Source organism: Mixophyes fleayi, chromosome 3, assembly GCF_038048845.1.
Source record: "Mixophyes fleayi isolate aMixFle1 chromosome 3, aMixFle1.hap1, whole genome shotgun sequence".
Taxonomy (NCBI): Eukaryota; Metazoa; Chordata; class Amphibia; order Anura; family Limnodynastidae; genus Mixophyes; species Mixophyes fleayi.
In genome coordinates, this window is record NC_134404.1 from 186,471,527 (window position 1) to 186,498,897 (window position 27,371).

General features: G+C 40.0%; 1 protein-coding gene across 1 annotated transcript; it reads right to left on the reverse strand.

Annotated features, from left to right (window-relative positions):
- Nucleotides 1-620: 620 nt before the first annotated feature.
- OSTM1 (osteoclastogenesis associated transmembrane protein 1) lies at nt 621-14,630 on the reverse strand. Its single transcript, XM_075202880.1, has 6 exons — nt 13,814-14,630; nt 12,713-12,821; nt 6,328-6,425; nt 4,908-5,042; nt 3,875-4,040; nt 621-2,437 (listed from the first exon to the last, which is right to left on the reverse strand). The coding sequence occupies exons 1-6, from the start codon at nt 14,156-14,158 to the stop codon at nt 2,382-2,384; spliced, it is 909 nt and encodes a 302-aa protein (XP_075058981.1). The 5' UTR covers nt 14,159-14,630; the 3' UTR covers nt 621-2,381.
- Nucleotides 14,631-27,371: the final 12,741 nt, after the last annotated feature.

Below are 27,371 nucleotides of genomic sequence, written 5' to 3' on the forward strand. Positions count from 1 at the left end.
AAATAAGTGTTTTGCTGTGTGATGGAGGTAGAATACAATTTAATTATAAATGGGATAATGCATGCCCTATTGTAAATTATATGGATATTAGAAGTCAGGGGGGTAAATTTATCAAGCTTCGGATTTGAAAAGGCTGAGATGTTGCCTATAGCAACCAGATTATAGTTATAATTTAGTACATTCTACAAAATGACAGCTAGTATCTGATTGGTTGCTATAGGCAATATCTCCACTTTTTTCAACCCACAGCTTGATAATTTTACCCCATGGAGTTCTTGGACAATATAAAAGTATGTGGCTGTAAAAGCATGCAACTCATTGTTGATACAGATATTATTTACAGGAGTTATACATATATTAACAACTTCCATGTTATATATTTATTATAGTGCAATAACACTAAGGCACATTACACATTGGTATTAGGAATACACGATCACCACCACATGCCTTGGTAAGTAGTGCTTCCACTTGCAGTCGGGAAGGTGGGGTGAACGCAAGGAAATGAAGCATGCAGCATCCAAAGGACACTGCCCCAATGTGGCTAGTAAAAGCTTAATTTTAACACCAGTTGGCGAGGAGCCTTAGCCTTAGAAAAGGCTTAACTAAATTAAAATCAATTATTGTATTTAATTTTGTTTTTAATTTTCTTCAAGCATCATAAAACAAGATGACATATTGCAAACAGTATGATATAATGCGATCCATAATAAACTATATAAATAAACAAAATATGTAACCGCTATAAATTGTGAACATTAAAGGATTCTAGTTCTATGATCTAAGTATGTTAAGAAAAGTGGTTAGCTGGAAGCCAAATCTATCATTATCCACCAATCATTGGGTTCATTCATACAGTCCCATCCAAAAGCTACAAAATATATTAGTGCAAAGTGGAAAGAGAGGACATGTCAGAGAGGGAATGTCTTCTAGCTATTACTTGTTACTAGAAATATTACATAACTTTTTTTTTTGTTTGTTTGTTTATTGTCTGCAGTACCCAATGCAAAAGTTAGTTTACAAGCAGTAACCACTGCAAACAGGCTAAGAAATAACTGAATATTTTATATTATATCAGCTTTGTAGGATTTATTCTCTACAAGCCTTCAGCTACCGTTTTCTAGCCAAGCTATTTTGGTTCTGTAGAATATCTGGAATTTACTTAGTAATTATTTAATATTTATTTGGTGACTATAATAAAAATATTTAAAAAAAAATGAATGAAACAGGAGGAGAAAATAGGATAACATGAGAACCTAATAAAAACATCACGACAGAAATTTATTTCTGTAAAATCTAAAATAAAAATAAAAATCTAAACTGTTTTTTTTTAATGATTTTAATTGGCTACAAAGCCAGGAAAGTAAATTAAAGCCGCTTCACCAGTAAAGCTCTTAACTGCCCTATACTGTAGTAATGACTTTCAGCCCTACTTAGCATGAATGTACTCAAAAAGCCACTGATTACGGAATCAAAGCTGTCATTCTGTAACTTGGCAGATATAAACCAGCTTTTATTAGCATAAATGAAAGATTGCTTTGAACAGCTCTCAATCATATGATTCACCAAATCAAGGTAATGCTTTCAGAGTCTGTATGGCAGGCAGCAGCCTAGCTAATCCAGGGGAGCTGAAATTAGAGCACAATGGATGTCAACACAATACCTTCATCTCTTGCAATGATCTCACTGGTACAATCAACAGAAACACTGTACCGTGTTAAAAAGCCCTGTCTGTAAAAAACAAATAAACTGTGAATACCACCTTTACTACCATTTGTGAGCATAGATAGAAAAGTCTAGGATTACAGTGGGGGAATAATTTCCTAATCTCACACCATGAGTGAAGAACAGCTCTCAATCTCTCGGACGCAGAATGTGGATGTGCGAAGCTACTAACAAATAAGCAACATAAAAATATCTGGGTTTCTATACAGTATGTAATGCAAAGTTCATTTTTTAAAACATTTTTTTAGATGTCTATAGTAAATGTGCGGTAAACTCAGGAAAATAAATTGATTACAAATGTATATAGCTTTACACGTATGTATGTTGGAGTTAGCTAAAATGTAAAAACTAAAATTATGTAGGAAGAAAAATAGAAAAAAAAATTATATATATATCCAAGATTTACTAAAGGAACAGTATGCACTAGTAAATACATAATTATAAACTGTAAGTAAACTGAAAGCGTGAAAAAAACATTTTGAAACTGCCAATATACAGAGATGTAGTCATTCATCTTCCTTCAGTAATAAAAGGTCCATTGTGTGTTTAAGAGGCTCGTGACACCAACAAAATAGCCACAAGTTCTTGCATTGAATGCGTCCAATCCAAGCATGTGTATTCCAGTGCAAACACTCCTTCCTTCATAGCGTGACCCTTCAATTACTTTTATCTTGTATGTTTGCCACACTGGCCGTTGATTTTAATCGCTTAGCTGAAAAACAAGAGTAAGAATTATTATTGTAAATTATTTATGAAAAGGTAAAGAAACAAGATATTATTAGATTAATCCTGAACCCAACAAAGAAAAGAATCACAAATAAAAAAGAGAAAAGTACAAATTGAATATAACAACAAAATGAAGTACTAAAATTAGTTACCATTATACGGATTCATTATATAATATTGTTTGCAGAGAACCAATGGTTTATCCAGGGAACTGACATGTTTAGCTTATTCACACTTACCAGAAAAAACAGATGGTGTATGTGTGGGGACTGTTATTTAATTTTATTTTAATTTTTTTCCCCCATCAATAATGTTTATTGAGAAAATTTAAATTTTATTTTAATATTTAGTACGCTCACAAAATCATGAGTTAAAAATTGTCACTGGATGGGTAATCTGATTCTCTCCACTTATGCAGTGGTACTGGCCAGCCTACTTCCCCTCTATAGTATGCCATAGCTACTGAACATCTTGCCACCCTTATCAGAGAGCTTAGGAAACACTAATGACGTGTCATTTAGCAGGTTAGAGGAGATTGTGGTTTTATAAAATGATAATGGCCTTGGTCACTACAAAGATGTCAGTAACTACTCAGGGCTCTGTATGAAGTGGGGAAAGGCCATACAGTTTCTGAAAAATCATATTTACCCCTATCCCATAGCACTTATGACCTTGTTCATAATGGATCCAAAGACATTGACCACTTCCTTTAGTATGTGAGAGCCAAGAAAATTCACAAACCTCCACAACTCTTAAGTTGCCCATATGGGCAACAATGTCATGAAATTCAAACAAGCTGCATTATAAGCAATCATTGAAATCACACACAATTGTTTTTAGGTAGTGGGCAATTATAATTATGAAACTACATTTATTGATCATACAATGTAATCAAATGTGAATGACAAAACAAAATCATTGCATGTTTGGGCACTCTTTTATATAGAATCTGAAGGAACATCGCACCAATGTTTTGAAACCTGTAAAATGCTTTCTTGGGTTTACCAATAAATTAGTTTTGAACAGAGTGACTCAGACGTTTAGTGATGTGTTGTTACAGAGTCCATCTGAAAACAAATCCTTATTTCATAATGGTCAGGGTCACATACAAATGTTTACCTATGCTTCTGTCCCATAAGAATAATAAGAATAGTTTTGAAAGGTTGTTCTACCCAAAAGGGAATTACCATAGCTTATATGGGAGATTAACTGCAGAAGAAAGAATGAATATTTTCCATATACATATCTACTTATCTTAGGCGTGGAGGCCATGTACCTGTACAACCAAGCTATGAGATGAGGGTTAGAAATCAGTCTGGACACCAAGAAACCACACAAATGATCTCTGCTCTATTTAACACAAAATATGCAGTTTCTGTAAAAAATGCAAAATAACAGGGTCCTGTTTGTGGTTAGTACTTACGCAATACGAGTTTGCGCTTCTTTTGTTCGGAGTGAAGGAAGCTGCTGAGATAGAAGACTACTGGCAGAAATATGATGAATGCTGAAACTGCGATCACTGGCACAGTGTCGGTACAGGGTAATGTACAATTGAAAGTTTTGCTCCAAAGTCTGCGAGTGCTGTTCATCTGCAACAACAACACAGAATGTATGGCTTGCTCAGAGATGTAGTCAAGTTCGCTTCATAATGCTATATCTCCTAGAAGTAATCTGAAAATCTTCAATACAATACAAACATGAACATATTGCAAGAGCCAATGAGTGAATATATACTGAGATATTACCATCCATATTCCTCCATCTATTGCATTGTTACAATAATTATGATACAATACAAAACAAGTCAATCTGAATTCAGATCTGTTGTAGCTCCAATGTGAACAGCCCATACAAGCATATAGGGATCACTAATATCTATGCTACAATCATGTAAGGCCATTCATGCTGTGTCTGAGATCATTAGGGAAGCAAAAGAACACACTAGAAGTTCGCTAATGTAAACTAGTGACATTTCTTACAAATATATTAGTATGTCTTAACCTTTTGAACTAAATGTGCATATTATCTTGAAGAAACAATGGCACCTGTTTTTAGTGATGTGCTTGGCAAACCAATTTACTGGAACCATCATTAAAACTAGGTTATTATAAAAATCATTTTATAGATGGATCTTTTAATATTTGCATTAGACAAATACAATGAACCATAATCAATAGTGTTAAAGTCCCATAAAAGGAATCGGATTAAAATTCTACTTCTATACCATCCAATCCTAACAAAGGCTACAGATCTTTAGAAAATACACCCTGAAAATGCTTTCATAAATTATACCCAATATCATTCTAAATTACCAGACTAATCTACAGCTAATCAAATAATAAACATGAACAACTGTTATGCTTCTGTCAATAAAGCATACATACATATTTCATCAGTTAACACACCAGTAGACCTAGCCATATAAAAAACAAAACAAAAAAAACAAAACAACTTACAGCATCTTCCAAGTCGATACACAGGGTTTTTTCATGATCTAACTTAGTGTACCAGTCACTCAGATTCCGATAGCTTTCATTGCAACTTTGACACACTCTTGAAAAATTGTCTGGTTTCACCAAGATTGGCGATTCCTGAAATAAGACACCAAACATATCAGTCCGTGTAAAAAAAAACCAAAAAAAACAATGTACTAGTGTTCAAAAGATAAATATATTATCAGCTTTAAAATATCAACTCTACAACTCCCGATAATTTTTTATGGTATTATACATAAATCATATTAACAATTTTTCTTATCCAAATAAATGGATAATAATGGGTGCTTCTGTGTGAGGCCAAAAGGGAAAATTCAATTCCAATACTCAAAAAAATATAACAAGAAAAAAACATCACCAGTTCTTCCAAATTAAGATGTATGTATGTATGTATGCAATACCCAATGGGGTGAATCTTAATTTTGGAGAACTAGTGACAATTTTTTATTTTCTTGATTAGAATTGAAACACATGATTTCTCCTTTTATATTCATATGAGATTGTATGATTAAGTCACTAATACCACCATAAATGTAAAAATTAGTAAAACTATTACTGCAAAAAAGTGTATTTGTATTACAAAATTGTATTAGATAAGGTTACATATATTCTACTTTTGATTGGTAGAAGTCCATTTAAAAGGAAGCCTGAATTCCTGCAAAATTATCTCTGATGAAACCACAACACCTGTAGAGAAACGCGCAGGATCGTTATCTTGTTTGCAAGTGGAAAAGGACGATCAAGGAATCCATGTTACAAGGAAACTGTGGATCCAGTACATTTGAAGTATCAGAACAAGTCTCTGTTGGGTAAGGAGGATTGCCGGGCAACTGGCTGTGTAATTTGCCGCATGTGAAGGGGGACTTTTGATCAGCTCTAGTCGGCAGGGTGAGAGACTGCTGTCACAGACTGTATGTGTCCCGTCTAAAGACTGCTCTCATTAAAACAGACTCTGGGACTAAAGTTCCATTAACACTCTAGCTCCCTCAATATAATGGAGTTGATCTTTGTGGACGATACCTAATACTGATATTAATATTTGATGTTTTCTTCACCTTTTAAGACTATTGAAAATTATTGGAGTCCAAATTGAGGAAACGTTTACAGATGGATTCCCCTATAAGTGCACTATAGGGTTAATATACAACAGAGATATCCTTTTGAGACATTTTTATTTGTCAATCCATTTGGACTTAATATATGAATTATATATTGTAATATGTAATTTGTCCAGTATAATGTTTTTAATAAAATATATTAATATATTTATGGTGGCATTTTTATTTGGTTTAAGTGATATGCGTCATTTTGTTTTGTTTTATAAATCATATTTCTCTGAATACAGTCAAAATAACTAAGAAAAAAAAAGTAAAAGAATTACCTGCATTGTTTTGTTAAAGCACTGAATCAAGCCATCAAATAGATTCATAAATGTGATGGTGCTGCTTAGTATCTCCGTGCTGTTCTTCTGTAAGCAATCTTGGGAAGATAAATATTAGTTAAATGCTGCATAGTTACAGGTGAAATAGTACAGCATAGAGCGTATATACATGTGCATGTGTGAGACAGCACAGTTTAACAGGAGAAGGCATAGTGCATAAGCCAAACAGCATAATTTACAAGCTAGATGTTATTGCTGAAAATGTATGAAGTAGCAACTACAGTTATTTTACTAAAGACACTGGAACATCTTATTTATACAAAGATCACACATTACAATAATTCTGTAACATAGATTAATGATATCTATTTGAAGAGTAGTGGTGTCATTTTTCTTACGTGACGCATTTTTACAGTGTTACATGACGGAATGTTGCTGTCAGTGAAGATAAATCACACCTGGGTATGACAATCACCTGGTATATAGACAGCGAAGCTCTGGAAACCTTCCATGCAAATGGAGTTTTACGCTGGTAATACAGATAGATGTGAAATACCAGCAATGCAATCTAGGATTTCCACTTTTGCTTCACTATTCCTCAAAAGGTCATTCTACACTGTATCACTGCAAATTCACAGAATTTATGGTGCATAAACAGAGCTGGGACAATGACTGTCAATTAATTCTGCTGCACAGCGTGATTATTGTAGGACTGTGAATATTTAAGGCCAAACTCAGACTCAAAACATTGTGTTAACATATGTGGAACAAGGTTATTATTTTTTCATCATCATCATCGTTTATTTATATGGCACCACAAAATCCGTAACACCTGACATGGTAGTACAAATATGACATACATGGAAACAGTAACCATAAGAACATGTACATAGGAACTGAGCAGCATAATAAATGCATGGAAGCAATTAACAAAACAAATCACATGGCATAACAATTCAGCATAAGACAGAGATAAGCAAGGAAAACAGGGAGTGATCAGACACAGGGTAGAGGAACCTGTCTGTAAAAGCTTACATTCTAGAGGAAGGAGGGGGGGTAATTAGAAACAATAGGAGCTAAAGGGAAAAGAAGCATATTGGTCCAGGTTGGTGGCAAAGGAGATGGAGGCTAAACAGTCAAAGTGGCAGGAGGGTGGGGTGATGAAGTGGTGATAGGGTGGGGTGAAGTAGGAAAAGATATTGGACAGGGAAGATCGAGAAGAAGCGGAACACTGGAGGAGAGGTAGAATAAGAGGAAGATGGGGCAGTGTGAGGAGGGATGGAAAGCAGTCAGTGTTGTGTTGGTAGAGGTACTATAGATGATTAACAGAGTGGACATACTGCAAAATTAAATGAGAGGGAAGGTTTGCAAATGCTTCATTAAATCAGCAGTGATTTAATCCATGTTAACAGGTCATTCAGGAGTGTCCAGATAGTGCACAAAGCAGGTGCCTGAGGTGGAGCCACAAGACTCACTGAACAGTGAAGGATTTTGTCCTTCTGTAGCAGTGATGTCAGATGGAGTGTTCTCCTTTTTACCTCCCGTTTAACTCCGGTGTAACTCCAAATGATGCTATATCAATCTTAATACACTTGTAACAAACACACTTTGAATTAAACACACTAGCTTTCAGCCACTGCACAAATTATTTACGGGAAACAAACACACGTGATCAGTGACTTCAATCAACTCCCAATAACCTCCCACAACAAAGGCTAGCAATAAAATCTTAAAACATGCCTTTTATAGTTACTATGATTACTGATATTATTGAAAATAATATTTTTTTTCTTGCTCAATTACTATTAGACTTTAATTATAAAAGCACCAACAAAATATACAGGCGTTGTATACAGAGAGGATTGTGATACAAACAAATTACTTAAAATAACATGAAACTGAAGGCCCTGCTCAAATCAGCTTATACTCTGAGGGGTGTAGGGAATACTTTATACGTAGGGAAATGAAATATTTTCCTGAGCTATAACTATGAGTGCCTTCAGTATCATATTTATTAGCCCACCTGCTTGAGTGCTAGCTCCAAAGCCCTGTAGCCTTGTGCTTTTAATTGGTGACATTTATAAGCAGTATGCTGGCACAGTGGTTAGCATTGTTGTCTTACAGAGCTAAGGTCATGGGTTCAATTCTGACCAGGGCACTATCTGTGTGGAGTCTGTATGTTTCTCCCACTGTTTGGGTGGGTTTCCTACAAATGCTCCTGTGCTCCCACAGTGAGTCTGATGGTAGGTTAATTGGCAACTAAAAGAAAAGGACCCCAGTTGTGTGTGCTTGTACTTGTGTGGTAGAAAATTTAGACTACCTTGTGTTCTAAGAATTTAGACCGTAAGCACCAAAGGGTATTCTTTGGGCAACGCTGCGTAAAAAAAAGGTTGTTCTATATAAGTTATACTGTTATACAATAATATGTGGTCTGTCAAGATTGAATCAAACAGCTGAAGATACATAGCGAAGCAGGTAAGAGTGTGAAAATGACAAGGGTGTTCATAACAGCAACAAATCTAGGAATCCAGGAAGTAGGATTTCAGATTATGTTTAGGGACAGACGTTGATGCAGATCAAGAGGTTCGAATTCCAGAAAGGTGACGAAATCAAAAGTAGCCAAAACCATTTTCCCTACTTCTTTTATTTGATTATCACATTCAATAATCTAAATTTCTTACAAGTCGAACAACCCCAAAATTTAACTCAACCATACTATTTTGCAGCATTACTATGAAGGTTTACAATTGATATAAGAGTCCATTATTTGGAGATTTCACCACTTTTTTGGCTGAACCAATATAAAAGGAGGATATAGCCTATAAATTCATTGTCTTTGGTCACAAAGTGCCTTACTGATATCACAGTTTCCAGGAGCAAGCATAGAATGTTCTTCTTAAATATAAACTACGTAAATGACAAATATATTATCTCAATGAACACTATACCTCCTATACTTTTTTGCCAAAATGCTGCATCATATCCCCATAAATGACCCATTATAATAAGTACAGTAATATTATTGTATTACTGTGATGCCTAATATTAAATAATTTGAGCAAAACTGTCTGCAAGCTCACAAACAATTATAATTGTATTAAAGTTTTATACCTTACCTCTAATAACACTGAGAAACATATATGGGGAACCAAATCCATGAAGAATGTTAATTTCTGTGATTGTACTATAGTCTGGACAGACTCAGTAAAATGTACTTGCAAATGCTGTCTGGCCAAGATGTCACAACAAACCAGGAACATCTTACCATATATTGTATGTCCTTAACAAAATAGATACATTTTTAGAAATCAGTCAAAACACATATACAATGTACTAGTACACATTAACACTATATGTTGGGTCTCTGGACAAGCCACAATCAGCTAAGATCCAACATAGACTTACTTGCAACAATCACAATCTCAGAGAACACACCAAGCAGTGGTGGTGTGAGAAGCAACTATCATGGAGACTCATTACTGACACTCTGCTTACTGCACAAATACAAAGGTGGGGGTCAGGTTTTTTTTGTGTGTAATGGAAACCTATACAGCTGTTGCTCATCACCAGTAGCATTAAATAGCCAGTAGGTGGATAGGGGAGAGGAGATGCATTTTCTTTCCAGGACCTAAGTAAATGGTAATGGAGGAGCTGAACTGCACCTAAGACTTGCAATAGATAGCCTACCAGGCAGTCCCAATTATACTATGGTGATCAGCAACCCTCCAAACCTGAATACAAAAGCCTTATTTAGAGTTGAATCTAATTTTGCGGCCCAATCCTGCAGCTGCAAAGTTGAAATTTCACTTGTGTATTGCGAGTGGCATGTATTGTAAAATACACCGAACTCTAAATACAGCAGTATTTCTACGTATGGGGCTGAAATGTGTCTGGAATATGCCTATTTATTTACAGGCTTAGGACCCGAGTCATTAAGGGATGCATCTCTGTTTTTTGTGCGTATCGTACGCAATTCCCTTCTGCACATGCCCAGAACGAGGACACTCGGCCGTCAACGAAAGTAAGTCCACAGCGTATGCCAACGCAAATGACAGTTATAATTGGCCTACGATTTCAGGAAGTGAACGGGGCGGGGAATGGCTGTGTGCCCTTACTCGATGCACAATGTGGGCGTGCCAAATTGAAGCGAATGCAGCCACGTCGGAATGAAGCTCTGCATGTGTGAAAGTTTTTTGCTTTTCTGACATATTTCTTGCACCAGCTAAGGGTCTAGTCTAAGTCCTGGGTCAGTAGCTTATGCATGCTAAAACATGTGTTTCCAATCAGGAGCAACTGTAAAAATTTCTTTTATGTACAGTAGACATTAAGGACAGCCTAGTAAATGTTTTTCAAAGGAAAAAAATATATATATATATTTTTTTTATACAACTTCCATTTCTAATCATAAATGACTATATTATTGACAGGTAACATTAATTGATTAATATATTTTTTTCTGCGCATTCTTTTGAGATTTCATATTCCTCATACATATTGTATGCATCCTGCAGTGTCTAGTTTAGTACAGCGGAGTGAACCTACACCCATAGTCAACACCTCACCTATCTTGAGATCCGCACCTTGCTGACACCGGGAGTATGCACGATGCGCTCAGTATGTGTGCCTTAATGACTCAGGCCCTTACTGATTAATGCAAAAATTGCATTACCCAAGTTGGACAAGACACATTGTAATGTAGTAATACACAAAAGATAAAAAATGTATTTTAAGTGTTAATAGATGTGAAAAAAAAAAAAACAACCACATTTTAAATTTAAAATACAAACACCACAAAACCTGCAATTTACCACTTTATAAATTCACTGGGAATCATCTTTCCTACCAGTTCAACTGTGCAATATGGAATTCCAATAGATGGCACCACCACCTAGTATAGTCACAATGCTCATGAATGAAATACTCAGCTGGTCAATTTGCAAACAGCCAATCAAAAGCGGCTAGATAGTTTCTGCTGGTGTTATCATCCTTATCACGTATCTTTATACACAGCCTCCGCTATCTGCAAAATATACCACTCCTAAGAAGCATATCTGGAGATGCAGCAAGTCCAGGTGGAATCTCCATAGGGCACACTTACATGTATACGCCCCTTATTGTACTCAACATATACTTGCATGTCCCCATTCTGCCTCTCCAGGCGAAAGGAGCATCTAAAATATGCTAAATTCTAAAAATGGTATTGTAAGCTTGCGAGCTAGGTTCTCCTACCTCTCTCTCTGTCTGTATGTATGTATTACCCAGTATTGTGTTATTAATGTTTGTTCCCAATTGTAAAGCGCTACGGAATTTGCCTGCGCTATATAAATAAATGTTGGTGATGAAGATAATTTATGCATTCACAGAGCAGAAGTTCATATTTTTAGGTGACAAAAATATACTTTTCTAAATAAGGCCAAAGTGTCATAACCACTACTTTGATGTGAATAACCACATGATGATGATGATGATGATGAATAACATCTGCCCACCAAGATGTAAGATCACTTGGAACTCTATGCATCCTCCCCTTCTGGCAGTTTTCTATTTCAAGACTAAGGGGTGGAACTACATTCCCATAGGTACACAACCCTAGTTACTAATCAATGCTCTTTGGTTGACAAGCATAAGCATTGTAAAATAATATTTTCCTAGTTTAAAAAAACAACTAAACAAAACAAAAAAACACATTTTGCATTTTTAGTAATTTTTTAGTAATAGAGATGTCTCGAAGATGAGTCAGGAAGTACTACTTCCCTAATTCGTTGCAAAGTTTTTATAAAGTACAAAGTATTTATCCAATCTTAGTCTGTTCATGTTGCAATTTAGGAAATAGACCAGATAATAAATTAACCAGTCAATAAAAAAGGTGCAGCGCTAGTAAAGAAAAAAACAATACATTATGGAATCATACCATTTGAATTACGACATTCTGAGGATGCATTATGGGTACTTCTCAGATACAGACTCTCCTTACCCATGAACTGATCGGCTTATTTATTTTACTACAAAGAAGAACTATGCAGTTCTGAGTTCTTATAATGCAATGGTATAAATGAAAAAGGCTGGCTGCTTTTGGACAACCCCTCCTCCATATAACATCTCCCCACAAATAAGAAATTGGTGTGTTCTCTCCAGGGCATCTCTCTGTTAACTGAAGCAGACAGCTAAATCGCACCATGGCTCATAGTTTTAGAAGACTCAATCCAACCACAGTTCTTCAACAGAGCTCCACAGCATCTGAATTTTGATATAATCAGGTTGCTTTGCGATCTGGTATTCAGCTTCAAATAACTGGTTCCTTGGGATCGGCTAGATTTACTATAATGAAGAGTGGTTGTCCAACGCTATATAAAATCATCAGTAGAATGTTACTAGCGATACTCACTTGCACACTTGGAATTGCTCCACAAGTCATCAAAAAAATCATTAAGGGCGACTATGACCTGGACCCGATCAGATTGCAGTAGTATAGTCGTACAGCTGACTGTGCTGTTCTGCAGATTTTATAAAATGACAGATAAAACCAATTATCAAAAGAAGCATCTTACACAATGCGTTTTTTTAGGTCAAAAGATACAAAGTTGGTAACCAGACATGATACAAAGTATGTTTTACTGATAGCTTAGTCTATTTATTTAATTAGATGGATGAAACATGCATAAGGTAGTTAAAATAACGTGTTCATAAGTATAGTGTTATTTTATAACATTGGTGACATACACAAGAAGCAATCAGCAGTCACATGATTTAGAGGAAGAGAGCAATGCTCCATATGATCTACTGGAACATTGCAAAACAGAAATAGCTCTGTTTATTACTCATCTTCCTCAGTTGTGTTTATTCAATGAAAAACTCTTCTAAGAAAAAAACAAACAAACTGCGTTATGTTGGGTCGGGAAACCTTGAAAGGTGGAATTGAATATAGAACCCATCAGCACTGAAATGTTAGAAAATGGGAGCGCTTAGGAAATGGCTGCTGTGTCATAATTCAGGGATAAACTCTTATATGCAGGTATTGGAGAGTAATGGCGAGTAAACTATATCTTAGGTTTTATTTTTCTTTATAAAGGGATAGCCTTGGAATTAACATGGTGGCCTGAATTATTAAAACTCACCATTAAATAAATGCTTTATTGATTAATGTATGACCTTAAGCACTGGGTTAAAGGATGAAGTGACATGCTCATGCCATGTTCATGACAAGACCAATGGCAAAGTCTCCCGCTGAAGGAGTACAAGCGGCTCTGGTCTCCATCACAGAAAAGAGCTACTATATTAATTGTATTCTAGATCTTACAGTAGCTATGCCATAATAAAATGAAAGTCAAAATACACATTTTACAATTTGGAAATATGGCTCATCAGGAACTATGATAAAACAGATATTAAAACTTCATGACTATGACATATGTATTTAAATTGGAAGTGACTTGTGTATACAGAAAGCATTTTGAGCCCCCTAAAAGCACTGCAACGTCAAACACACCTGTAAAGGATTTCCAATCTTGTTCATGGTGACTTTGAGTTGTAAATATTCCTTGTAGCAGTGCTGGCACAGCCGCACAGGCCAAGCTTTGTTCGCCAAGCAGTTGCTTAGGTCGGCACTATTGTTAGCAAACTCATGTAAAAGTTGGACACAATTGGAAGGGTCCTGTAGGACATCGGGTGCCAAGGAGTAGGATGATAGCAGTGAGAGAGAAAGCTGCTCTGCCCAAAGGGACCTGGGTATCAAGTCAGAAACGACTGCCCTCTGTGTGTCATCCAACAGCCATTGTGAACCCAAACAAACCCCACACAACAGCAAACATACAAGGGTACTGGCATACATCATGCAAAGTGACACAAGTGCAATAGTGGCTCTAAGCACATAGGAATAAACTCTAGGACTATAAAGCAAATACAGCAACTGTGCCACACACCACTCTATGCAGTGTGTAAACGATACACTCAAATAATCCGGGTATTAATACACTTTAGAACACTGTGTTATCTGAAATCACTCTTAGCATTTTACCTGACTGCCACAAACCTCCACAATCAACAAACCGCTTCTCAGGGAAGCAGATTTCTCAAGTAAACCAGAAACGTATATACTTACATGCAGGGAAACACATCACACTTTTCTCAACCAACACATGAGCTACAGCTGCTACACAATGTCCCTTACACACCGCTTATAAATGCATACTCACGAAGTCACACACTATACACACCACAACACACAGTGTGCGCAGATCACACAGCATTAGCAGCAGAGCAGTCTCTGATCCCAGCACTTCCGTGTGCACAGGGAAGGAGGCGGGGCTTTCTTTCCAAGTCACATGATCGGCTGCTCAGCTGTAATTCGTCCCACAATGCTTGCACGTGAGAGTTGAGTAACTTAGTTTTAAAAACTAAACGTCAGTGTATATTTCTATGCCAAAGCCCATGTAATCCTTATCATAGCTGCCAGCGGTTACTAATTTCCATTGGAAAGTCTCAGGTTTTAATATTAATAATGCATTAATATTGACCAACTGCACAGTACAAGTCCTATATTTATGCCCGCTAGACTAAGTTTTCACTATTTTTATTATTTTGGATTTAGAAATTAATAATTATTATTGTGCAGTATTTTCTTTGAAATGTGACGTTGTAACCAAGTTTAATAAACATGTCATGATGGGATTTGTAGTGCCTTGAGCTTTATGCAGTTCAGAGGAGGTCTGACTCAGCAGCAGTGTACCTGTATATTATTTTAAAATGTTGATAACTAAACAACTGCACAGAACAATTACTCATCTTCTACATATCGGATGCAATTCTCACTACTTTAATTCTTTAGACTTAGACTTTATAAGTTATTATTTGCATATAAAAGGCTGAAAACGAGGGGATTTTATTGTACAGTTGGTCAATATTGAAAAAATACTTTCATATTGATTGACAACAATTTACAGGGGTAAATATTTTAAATATGGGACTGTTCCTGGAAATGAATGACATTTTGCAGCTATGAGAAGGTTAGCATTGCTGCCACACAGTGCTGAGGTCACGGGTTTGATTCTGACCTGCCCTATCTGTGTGCACTTTGTATGTTCTCCCTGTGTGTGACGATTATGTAGTATATCTAATGACTGATTGTTATTTTCTGTTGAACTCATGTATGACAATATATAGTGTATGCAACCTTTTAATGTAATCTCAACATGTGCTTTGCTAGATGACATGAGTTTGAACCTAATCAAGTCTTTTGAAAGTAGCCAGGCCCGGGTTAGATAAGGATCTTGGATGTATTTGAAGTCCCAAAGTTGTAAACCATCTAGCCAAGCAGAACAAGCAGAGGTGAAAACTCTAGGTCCTGTAAACATTCCTGGGGGTAAATGTATCATACTCCGATTTGTACATGTCACCGGAAATCAGGGAGTTGACAGCTAAAATTTAAAGCGGCGCTGCCTTGTAAAGGCCTTGTTTCCCCCTGATCTCAGCTTGCCCAGGCACGCTACATCACTATCATGGATCTCAGTAGAGGGTACTGGCAGATCCCATTGTCACCCGAGGCACATGAGTGCTCCGCATTTATCACTCCATTTGGGCTGTTTGAGTTTTTGGTCATGCCCTTTGGAATGAAAAATGCCCCTGCATCCTTCCAGCACCTGGTCAATGACCTGCTAGAGGGCCAGGAGGGACATGCAGTTGCCTACATGGATGACATTGCAGTGTTCAGCCAGACTTGGAGGAGTACCTGATCCATCTGAAAAGTGTGTTAGGCCGAATTACTGAGGCAGGTCTGACTATCAAGCCAGAGAAGTGCCAGCTTGGCATGCGTGAAGTGCAGTACTTGGGGCAATACTTTTTTAGGTACAGCTGGGTATTACCGAAAGTTAATTGCCCATTATAGCACCCTAGCCAAAGCTCTGACTGATTTAACAAAAAATAAATTGCCACAAGTGGTCAATTGGACAGAGGATTGTGAGAATGCATTTACAGCTCTGAAATCTGCTCTGGCCCAGTCCCCTGTGTTACAGGCTCCAGATTTCAAATGGAGATTTATAGTACAGACCGACGCGTCTAACAATGTCAAGCAGCAGCTGCAAGGGCAAACAAAGTATTGGCATGCATAAAAAGGGGCATAGATGCAAGGGAAGACAGTGTAATTTTGCCACTGTATAAATCGTTGGTAAGACCTCATCTTGAATATGCAGTACAGTTCTGGGCACCACTCTATAAAAAAGATAATTTGGAACTAGAAAGGGTTCAGAGAAGAGCGACAAAATTGATAAAGGGTATGGAGTCATTAAGTTATGAGGAAAGGTTAGCCAGTTTAGGCATGTTTACTTTAGAAAAGAGGCGTCTAAGGGGAGATATGATTACTATGTACAAATAAATTAGGGGTCAATACAGAGAACTTTCATGGGAACTTTTTACCCCAAGGACTATACACAGGACACGTGGTCACCCCCTAAGGTTAGAGGAGAGTAAATTTCACAAACAGCAAAGGAAGGGGTTCTTTACAGTAAGGGCAGTCAAGATATGGAATTCATTGCCAGGGAAGGTTGTGAAGGCAGATTCAATAGATATGTTTAAGAAAGGGTTGGACAAATTTTTAGCAGAAAAGTGTATCCAGGGATACTACCATTAATTAAAATTTAGTATAGTAGTGGATATAGGATAAAAATAGGACTGCAATATTGAGTCTGGGGGGATTTTCACAATTGAAACAGATTGGCGGTTGCTTACTCTGGATCAATTTCAAATATAAGTGCAGGATCGCAGGAGAAAATAGGTTGAACTTGATTAACTGGTGTCTTTTTTGAACCTCATCAACTATGTTACTATGACTAGGAACTGTCCTTAGACAGGCGACAGCGCAGGGGGAGGAGTACCGTATCATTTTCCTAAGTAAAAAACTACTCCCCAGGGAGGTGGTGTATGCTACCATTGAACGAGAGTGCCTAGCCATCGTATGGGCACTGCAAAAGCTACAGTCCTACCTGTATGGATGGGATTTCACCATTATTACAGACCATAATCCCCTAAAATGGCTGAATAAAGTTTCTGGGGATAATGGAAAGCTTTTAAGATGGAGATTAATTTTGCAGCAATATAACTTCACCATTCAGCACCGGAAGGGTGCAGGACATGGAAACGCAGATGGCCTTTAGTGCCAAGGGGCAGAAGTGGTGAATGGGCAGGAGAGACAGTAACAGGTTACAGTTCTCCATGCCCTAGGTTTAGGGGGATGTGTGACAGTTATGTAGTATATCTAATGACTGATTGTTATTTTCTGTTGAATTTATGTATGAGAATGTATATTGTATGTAATCTTGTAATATAATCTCAATGTGTGCTTTGCTAGATGACAGGATTTGAACCTATGCAAGTCTTTTGAAACTAGCCAGGCCCGAGATTGATAAGGATCTTGGAGGAGTTTGAAGCCCCAAAGTTGTAAATCACCTAGCCAAGCAGAAGAAGCAGAGGTGAGAACTCAAGGTCCTGTGAACATTCCTGATCTCAGGACATCCCTAGCTCACTTTGAAAGCCCCGTGACATTTGGGAGACAAATCTGTCCTTATTGACAGCTAAACTTCAAAGGTGGGGTGTGAGAACTATGCAGAAAAAGGTTTCAAATCTTGTGACTTAGACAATAACTGGTGCATTTTCATGAGGGGTCTATCAAGACTGAAATGTGTCATATTTCTCAATTGTGTTCCCTCACAACCAGGGGGTAAATGTATCAAGGTCCGATTTTTACAGCGTTTTAAAATTGCGGCAAATTGCAGGTGATTACCTGCGGTTTTAGTCCCCAAGATGCCAAATATATTAAACTGCAATTTTTACTCTGATATTAAAAATCGCTGGTCATCTCTGGTGATTTGCTGCAATGTCAAACACTCCCTTGTTTAGCTAACTCTCCTGTGTTGTCCTCATCTAGCAGCGTGATTAGTAAACACATCACTGTTACACTGCCCTGCCTATAGATCCGGAGGTCCGGCAGCTGTCAAGTGTTTAAAAATAGATAAAAGTTTTTTGTTTTTTTTAAAAAGCGTGGGGTCCTCCCACCCGGCCACTATTATCCCACTATTATCAGTAGTGCTGCCAGCCTATTGTTGGTTATGTGAAAATCGAGGAAAACCCCGATTTTCACCCAAACAGCACTAGGCAAATCAGCCGGGTTGGTGGCACTATAGCAGGGGGACACGCAGCAGGGGTCCCCCTGCTATAATGATAAACCAACCCTGGAGTGTTCAGTGCTGGGCTGGATTCCCTATGGAGTGGGCTTTGCTGAAAAAAAATGAGCGCTCCCCCTCTAGGAATAACCAGCCTGGTGCTGAAAGCACTAGGGCTCTTCCTACCCCCATGAACTGTGGATAATAGGGTAATAACGCCGAAAATAATGTGAAATATCAAACAGATGCCATTTTGTTTTGTGGAACTACAAATCCCAGCCAGCTCAAGCTTCCCTAAACAGTCTGGGCATACTGATGCTTGTATAACTACAAGCACCAGCATACCCATGGCAACCAGGGCATGCTGGCACTTGAAAAACCACAAGTGCCAACATGCCCTAACACCCATGGCTGACTTCGACCTGTAGTTCCACAAAAGAAAATGTTAAATAAACCACAACTCCCTGTTTACAACCACACACTTTTAATAAAAATAATAAAACCCCAATAAAAACAATACACACCCTCATTCATACCACATTAATTTATTGAAAATAAGAAAACCCCAAAATACTCACCAATCAGATTTTTTCTTCTTTCGTCAGTAGCTTTTAATCCAAAAATGCTTGAAAACCAAGTCCAAATAAATTTGTATCCAAAGCCAGGAGGCCAGAAGAACTGGATATAAAAAAAGATGAGAGACACCGCAAAACAGCTTGTATAGTGTACAAGCTCCGATACGCAAAGAACTTTGCTCAGGCGCGAGGTCTATTTATAGTATAAGGGATTTTCCCACGCTGTCATGGGAAAACCTCTTATACTATAAATAGACCCACGATGGGTGCAAGAGTGTCAAGGTACTGGCTCTGGATAAGGTGATAAAGATGGGAGGTAAGATGAGATGGAGTTTCTGTTCCAGCATACATTTCTTCAAAGGGGATTAATAACCTAGTGAAATGGATTTTTAGGGATGAAAAGAGAGAAACTGTGCAGTTTGGTAATATTGCCATTGGGAGATGGCATGAAGGCTGGAGTGCATGAAATACTCTTTGGAAAACATGTGCACATTATTCTAAAACCCTACAATGGCTACAAGGAGGGTGTCACGGGCACTAGGAGTTTTACCCAGAATTCACCAGGTGTAGCTACACTTACCAGAAGTGCGGACCTCTGGGTAGTGTGGTGAATCAGTGGAACCATACAGTAGAATAGAGGAAAGGAATGTCAATAGTATAAATGCTGAGTCTTGGCACCGTGGAGCTGTGATGGTACAGCAGTTTAGTAAACAGGATAAAATGAGAAAAGAGTCCAAGTGCCTTAGCACGCAGGTAGCATATAGCAGGCCAGTACTTGATAACTGGATAACGTTAGGCAAAGACCAATCAACAATATAGTAGAAAAGTCAGCGACTTGCAGCTACAATACAGAGGCACTTGTAGACTTTAGTCCAGCTAATAGGTACCATACAGAGTAGTAGCTATATAACAAGGAAACATAAATGGTCTACAACTGGTAATTTTCACCACGGATATGTAGAGAAGACTTGTCCAGCGCAGGTGTGTAACAGAATAGCGTGAGTGGTCTGCAATTGGCAAGTTGTACCACTGATGTGAAGGGAAGACTTGTCCAGGCGCAGGCATGGAACGGAGTAACGTGAGTGGTCTGCAATATGCAAGTTTTACCACTGATGTGAAGGGAAGACTTGTCCAGGTGCAGGCATGTAACGGAGCAACGTGAGTGGTCTGCAATAGGCAAGTTGTACCACTGATGTATAGAGGAGACTTGTCCAGGAGCAGACAGGTAACGGAGATAGCGAGAGTAGTCTGCAGCGGGTAGGTTCTACTACCGATGTGGAGAGGAGACTTGTCCAGAAGCAGGTAGGTAACGGAGGTAGCGAGAGTAGTCTGCAGCGGGTAAGTTCTACTACGGATGTGGAGAGAAGACTTGTCCAGAAGCAGGCAGGTAATGGAGGTAGCGAGAGTAGTCTGCAACGGGTAAGTTCTACTACCGATGTGGAGAGAAGACTTGTCCAGAAGCAGGCAGGTAACGGAGGTAGCGAGAGTAGTCTGCAGCGGGTAAGTTCTACTACCGATGTGGAGAGGAGACTTGTCCAGAAGCAGGCAGGTAACGGAGGTATCGAGAGTAGTCTGCAGCGGGTAAGTTCTACTATGGATGTGGAGAGAAGACTTGTCCAGAAGCAGGCAGGTAACGGAGGTAGCGAGAGTAGTCTGCAGCGGGTAAGTTCTACTACCGATGTGGAGAGAAGACTTGTCCAGAAGCAGGCAGGTAACGGAGGTAACGAGAGTAGTCTGCAGCGGGTAAGTTCTACTACCGATGTGGAGAGGAGACTTGTCCAGAAGCAGGCAGGTAACGCATGTAACGGAGGTAGCGAGAGTAGTCTGCAGCGGGTAAGTTCTACTACCGATGTGGAGAGGAGACTTATCCAGAAGCAGGCAGGTAACGGATAACACGAGCAGAAACAGGAAACACCTCAGAGTCTCAAGGAATGAGAACCAAGAACAGGCAAAGGTAATAGGGCAACAGGTGCCTTAAGTACTGAGAGGTGATTAATTAACCAATGAGACTAGAGACGAGGTATTAACAGTTCAAGGTTTCTGCACATGCGCAATCTTATTCAAGATGGTGGACAGCCGCGGCTCAGGAGAGGCGCCGGCAGGAGCGAGAGAGACCCATGCCCCAACCTAGAGGCACTAACAGTCCGGTAAATGACAGTACCCCCCCTTTTAAAGGTGGGCACAGAACACTTAGAACCAGGTTTGCCCGGATATTTGGAATAAAACTTTTTCAGAAGAGCTGGAGCATTAAGATCATCTGCACGGATCCAAGAGCGCTCCTCTGGACCAAAACCTTTCCAATGCACTAGGAAGCGAAGGACTCCCCTAGAGATTTTAGCAAGAATATGAGTAATCTCAAACTCCTCCTCTTGTTGAGCTTGAACTGGGTGAGATACTGAAGAAGGAACAGAAAATCGATTGATGATGAGAGGTTTGAGTAATGAAACGTGGAAGGAATTGGAGATACAAAGGTTCTTCGGTAAAGACAGCTTAAAACAAACAGGATTTATTACTTGAACGATTTTATAAGGACCAATAAAACGTGGAGCAAACTTCATGGAAGGAACCTTAAGGCAAATATTCTTGGTAGAAAGCCATACACGATCTCCAATTTTAAGTGCTGGAATTGCTCGCCTCTTTTTATCAGCAAAAAATTTATATCTTGAAGATGCCTTTTTCAAAGAGAATTTAACCTGAGCCCAAATGGATTTAAACTTTTGACATAAACCCTCCACAGCAGGAACTTGGGTGGGAGGGAGGGCAGGAAATTCTGGGAGAGACGGATGGTGGCCATATACAACGAAAAATGGTATTTTAGAAGATGACTCATGATACATATTATTATGGGCGAATTCAGCCCATGGAAGCAAATCTACCCAATTGTCCTGGTTGGCTGAAGAAAAAATTCTTATAAAAGTCTCTAGATCTTGATTGACTCTCTCGGTCTGTCCATTTGATTGAGGATGGTATGACGATGATAGTGACAGTTGGATACCCAAGGTTTTGCAAAGGGCTCGCCAAAATCTGGAGACAAACTGCACTCCTCTGTCCGAAATGATTTCAGATGGACATCCATGAATTCAAAATATTTCCTTGATGAAATGATCAGCCAATGTAGAAGAAGAAGGTAATCCTATCAAAGGGACAAAATGAGCCATCTTAGAAAATCTATCTACCACTACCCAAATGGTATTGAATTTCTTCCTGAGAGGAAGATCAGTAACAAAATCCATACTTATATGGGTCCATGGTTTAGAAGGAATGGGTAGTGGTTGAAGTAGACCCGCCGGTGTTCTACAGGAAACTTTAAATTGGGAACAAACATCACAAGCAGCCACAAACTCCTTGACATCTTTCCTAATAGAGGGCCACCAGTAACTTCGAGAGAGAATCTCAAATGTTTTTCGTTCTCCAGAATGCCCAGCAAAACGAGAGGAATGATACCATGACAAAATCTATTTACGAAGAAGTGGTGGAAAAAAAGTTTTCCCAAACGGTAGAACATTGGTGGAAAAAGCAGCTAAACTGACACATTTAGGATCCAGTATGGGACGATCAAAACAATCTTCAATATCAGAGGAAGAGGCCACCGCCCGAGACAATGCATCCGCTTTTTTATTCTTAGAAGCCGGTTTGAATGTTATAATTAAGTCAAAACGAGAGAAAAAAGTGACCATCTTGCTTGTCGGGGGTTCATACATTGAGCTGACTGTAGATAGAGAAGATTTTTATGGTCAGTAAAAATAGTCACGGGGTGACGAGCACCCTCTAGTAGGTATCTCCACTCCTCCACAGCCACCTTTATGGCTAATAGCTCCTTATCTCCGATAGTATAATTCTTCTCAGCAGGTAATAAACTTTGTGAGTAGAAAGCACAAGGATGGAATTTCTTTTGTTCAGATTTCTGAGATAGAATGGCTCCTAGTCCAACATTAGAGGCATCTACCTCAAGGAAAAAAGGAAGGGTAACATCAGGTTGTCGAAGAATAGGAGCAGTTAAAAACGCCCTCTTGAGGAACTGAAATGCTTGAAGAGCCTCAGGAGACCATTGCTTGGTATTAGCACCCTTACGGGTAAGCGCCACAATAGAAGAGACAATGGAGGAGAAACCTTGAAGAAAACGTCGATAATAGTTAGCAAATCCTAAAAAGCGTTGAATAGCTCTGAGAGTAGCTGGCTGGGGCCAATGTAACACTGCATTCACTTTCTCTGGATCCATCTCCAGACCTACTCCAGACACAATATATCCCAGGAAGGGAATCTGAGATAATTCAAAGGAACATTTCTCCAGTTTACAGAATAATGAATTTTCCTGGAGTCTAGAAAGGACCTCTGCCACATGTAATCGATGGGATGAAAGATCTTGAGAAAATATCAATATGTCGTCTAGATAGACAACAATACAAACATACAACAAGTCCCGGAAAATCTCATTCACAAACCCCTGGAAGACAACTGGGGCGTTACACAACACAAATGGCATGACAAGATATTCATAATGTCCATCCCTGGTGTTAAAAGCTGTCTTCCATTCGTCTCCGGCCTTGATCCGAATTAAATTATAAGCACCACGAAGATCCAGTTTAGGGAATATCCGAGCTCCCTTAATGCGATCAAAAAGTTCAGTAATTAACGGAATGGGGTAACGATTTTTGATGGTTATGGCATTAAGACCTCGATAATCTATACACGGTCTCAAAGACCCGTCCTTCTTCTTGACAAAAAAGAAACCCGCACCAGCGGGAGAAATGGGCGGTCGAATAAACCCACGATGGAGATTTTCCTTGACATAGTCAGACATCGCCTGGGTCTCTGGTAACGCAAGGGGGTAAACACGACCCCTAGGAGGATTTTTGCCAGGTTGTAAATCTATTGGACAATCCCAAGCCCGATGAGGCGGAAGACGTTCTGACTGGGCTTTATCAAATACATCAGCAAAGGAGTTGTACTGTGGAGGAAGACCAGGTGGACAAGGTGTTATAGATGATTTATTTATTTTCACTGGAACCACTTGAGTCAAGCATCTGTGAGGACAATCCGAACCCCAGGAAATAACTTGCGGAACATTCCAGTCAATCTGTGGAGAATGGAGTTGAAGCCACGGAAAGCCAAGTACAATAGGACTAGTAGTAACCGGAAGCACTAAAAACGAAATTTGCTCTTGATGTAAAGCCCCGATTTGAAGGTTTACAGGAATGGTACGTTGAGTAATAGTTCCATTGATAATTCGTGAACCATCTATGGCCGTAACAGCAATAGCTGTTTTTAAAGAAGTCACAGGTAAAGACCACTGACACACTAAGGAACTTGAAATAAAACTCCCAGCAGCTCCAGAGTCCAGAAGTGCTTGCAATGTAAAAGAATAAGTAGAAGTGGAAACAGTAACAGCAAACAAGCAAACTTTAGAATTCAAAAGGTGTGGAGAGGATTCCAGGGACCCCAACCTTACCTCTCCAGAACAGGTTAGGGCGGTGGTTCCCAAACTGTGCGCTGCGGCTCCCAGGGGTGCCGCGGCGCTGTCACTGGGGTGCCGCCGGCCAGCCATATATAAAAAAAAAATAAGAAAGAACACAGTAACTTACCAATCCGCCGGGCGCCGGGACCCAGTAGACTCCTCTCTCCCGCAGCAGCTGTCACTGACGTCGATTTTCAGTGACAGCTGCTGCGGGAGAGAGGAGGCTGCTGGGTCCCGGCGCCCGACGGATTGGTAAATTACTGCGTTATTTCTTTTTTTTTTATATGGCTGGCCCACGGCAGAGGAGTTAGAGGGATCGTGAAATCGGGGCAGAGAAGAGGCAGAGGAGGGTGACAGCAGAAGAGTGACAGTGGGGCAGAGAAGAGGCAGAGGAGGGTGACAGCAGGAGAGTGACAGCGGGGCAGAGGAGGGTGACAGCAGGACAGTGACAGCGGGGCAGAGAAGAGGCAGAGGAGGGTGACAGCAGGAGAGTGACAGCGGGGCAGAAGAGAGGCGGAGGAGGGTGACAGCAGGAGAGTGACAGCGGGGCAGAGAAGAGGCAGAGGAGGGTGACAGCAGGAGAGTGACAGCGGAGCAGAGGAGGGTGACAGCAGGAGAGTGACAGCAGGGCAGAGGAGGGTGACAGCAGGTGAGTGACAGCGGGGCAGAGGAGGGTGACAGCAGGAGAGTGACAGCAGGGCAGAGGAGAGTGACAGCGGGACAGAGGAGAGTGACAGCGGGGCAGAGGAGGGTGACAGCAGGAGCATGACAGAGGGCAGAGGAGGGGACAGCCTGAGAGAGGGCAGAGGACCGGGACAGCCTGACAGAGTGCAGAGGAGGGGGGACAGAGTGCAGAGGAGGGGGGGACAGTGTGAGAGAGGGCAGTGTGTCTGGATGCAGAGGGGGCAGTGTGTCTAGATACAGAGGGGGCAGTGAGTCTGGATGCAGAGGGGGCAGTGTGTCTGGATGCAGAGGGGGCAGTGTGTCTGGATGCAGAGGGGGCAGTGTGTCTGGATGCAGAGGGGGCAGTGTGTCTGGATGCAGAGGGGGCAGAGTGTCTGGATGCAGAGGGGGCAAAGTGTCTGGATGCAGAGGGGGCATTTTTGCATACAACTAAATAAGTATTTCTGTCCTGACCTAAATACTTATTACAATTTTTTGACCCAACTACTTCTAAAACAGGACTGCTCAATAATTATATTGGAGGGGTGCCTTGAAAAAATTTGGAGACTCTAAAGGGTGCCGCGAACTGCAAAAGTTTGGGAACCACTGGGTTAGGGCCTCGCGTTTCCCGACTTTCTAGGGCATGAGTTCAGCAAGTGATTAGGATCAGCACAATAAATACAGAGCTTATTCTTCAACCGTCGTTCCCTCTCTTCTGAAGTCAATCTAGAACGTCCTACCTCCATGGGTTCCACTGAAGGTGAGGGATGACGAAATCGAGAAGGCAGGCGACCCGATACTTTAGATGAAGACTCCTTTTCGGAATTTCTTTCTCGGAATCTCATGTCCACTCTGTTGCACAAAGATATCAACGCATCCAAAGAAGATGGTAACTCTTGGGAAGCCAGCACGTCTTTAATCTTGTCAGCAAGACCTTGCCAGAAGGCAGCTATCAATGCCTCACTATTCCATTGGAGTTCAGAGGCAAGTGTGCGAAATTGAATTACGTACTGTGCTACTGAACGGGATCCTTGGCGTAATCAAAGAATACTAGAGGCAGCAGAAATAATACGACCAGGTTCATCAAAAATTCTTCGGAAAGTTGAAATGAACATGGCACTATCCTCCAGCAGGGGGTCATTTCTTTCCCACAAAGGAGAGGCCCATGCCAGAGCCTGTCCAGAAAACAGAGAGATTAAATAGGCCACTTTAGAGCGATGAGTAGGGAAATTTTGAGGTTGGAGCTCAAAATGAATAGAGCACTGATTGAGAAAGCCCCTACAAGCTTTTGGATTTCCATCAAATTTTGAGGGAGTAGGCAGGTGTAGAGTAGAAGCAACAGATACCTGGGATGGCACTGGGAGAGAAGAAGACTCCGGGGGATTATTAGTAGAAGATTTATTTTGCACAGGATCTCCCCGAGAGACTAGAGACTGCAAACATTGAAATAATTGTTGCTGACGAGCATCTTGTTGTTCAACCCGAGTAACCAGGTACTGCAGCATATCCTTAGCTGTTGGTTCCGATCCTGGGTCTGTCATGGCCTGTTCTTACTGTCACGGGCACTAGGAGTTTTACCCAGAATTCACCAGGTGTAGCTACACTTACCAGAAGGGCGGACCTCTGGGTAGTGTGGTGAATCAGTGGAACCATACAGTAGAATAGAGGAAAGGAATGTCAATAGTATAAATGCTGAGTCTTGGCACCGTGGAGCTGTGATGGTACAGCAGTTTAGTAAACAGGATAAAATGAGGAAAGAGTCCAAGTGCCTTAGCACGCAGGTAGCATATAGCAGGCCAGTACTTGATAACTGGATAACGTTAGGCAAAGACCAATCAACAATATAGTAGAAAAGTCAGCAACTTGCAGCTAAAATACAGAGGCACTTGTAGACTTTAGTCCAGCTAATAGGTACCATACAGAGTAGTAGCTATATCACAAGGAAACATGAATGGTCTACAGCTGGTAAGTTTCACCACGGATATGTAGAGAAGACTTGTCCAGCGCAGGTGTGTAACAGAATAGCGTGAGTGGTCTGCAATTGGCAAGTTGTACCACTGATGTAAAGGTAAGACTTGTCCAGGCGCAGGCATGGAACGGAGTAACGTGAGTGGTCTGCAATAGGCAAGTTTTACCACTGATGTGTAGAGAAGACTTGTCCAGGTGCAGGCGTGGAACGGAGTAACGTGAGTGGTCTGCCAT

What these genes read in the sequence shown, in the direction of transcription:
- OSTM1 (XM_075202880.1), bottom strand. Translation starts at nt 14,158, where the DNA reads ATGATGTATGCCAGTACCCTTGTATGTTTGCTGTTGTGTGGGGTTTGT. An exon ending in GAGCAATTCCAAGTGTGCAA is followed by an intron (nt 6,426 to 12,712) that starts GTGAGTATCGCT and finishes TATCTTCCCAAG; the next exon opens with ATTGCTTACAGAAGAACAGC. An exon ending in GTATCGACTTGGAAGATGCT is followed by an intron (nt 4,041 to 4,907) that starts GTAAGTTGTTTT and finishes TTGTTGTTGCAG; the next exon opens with ATGAACAGCACTCGCAGACT.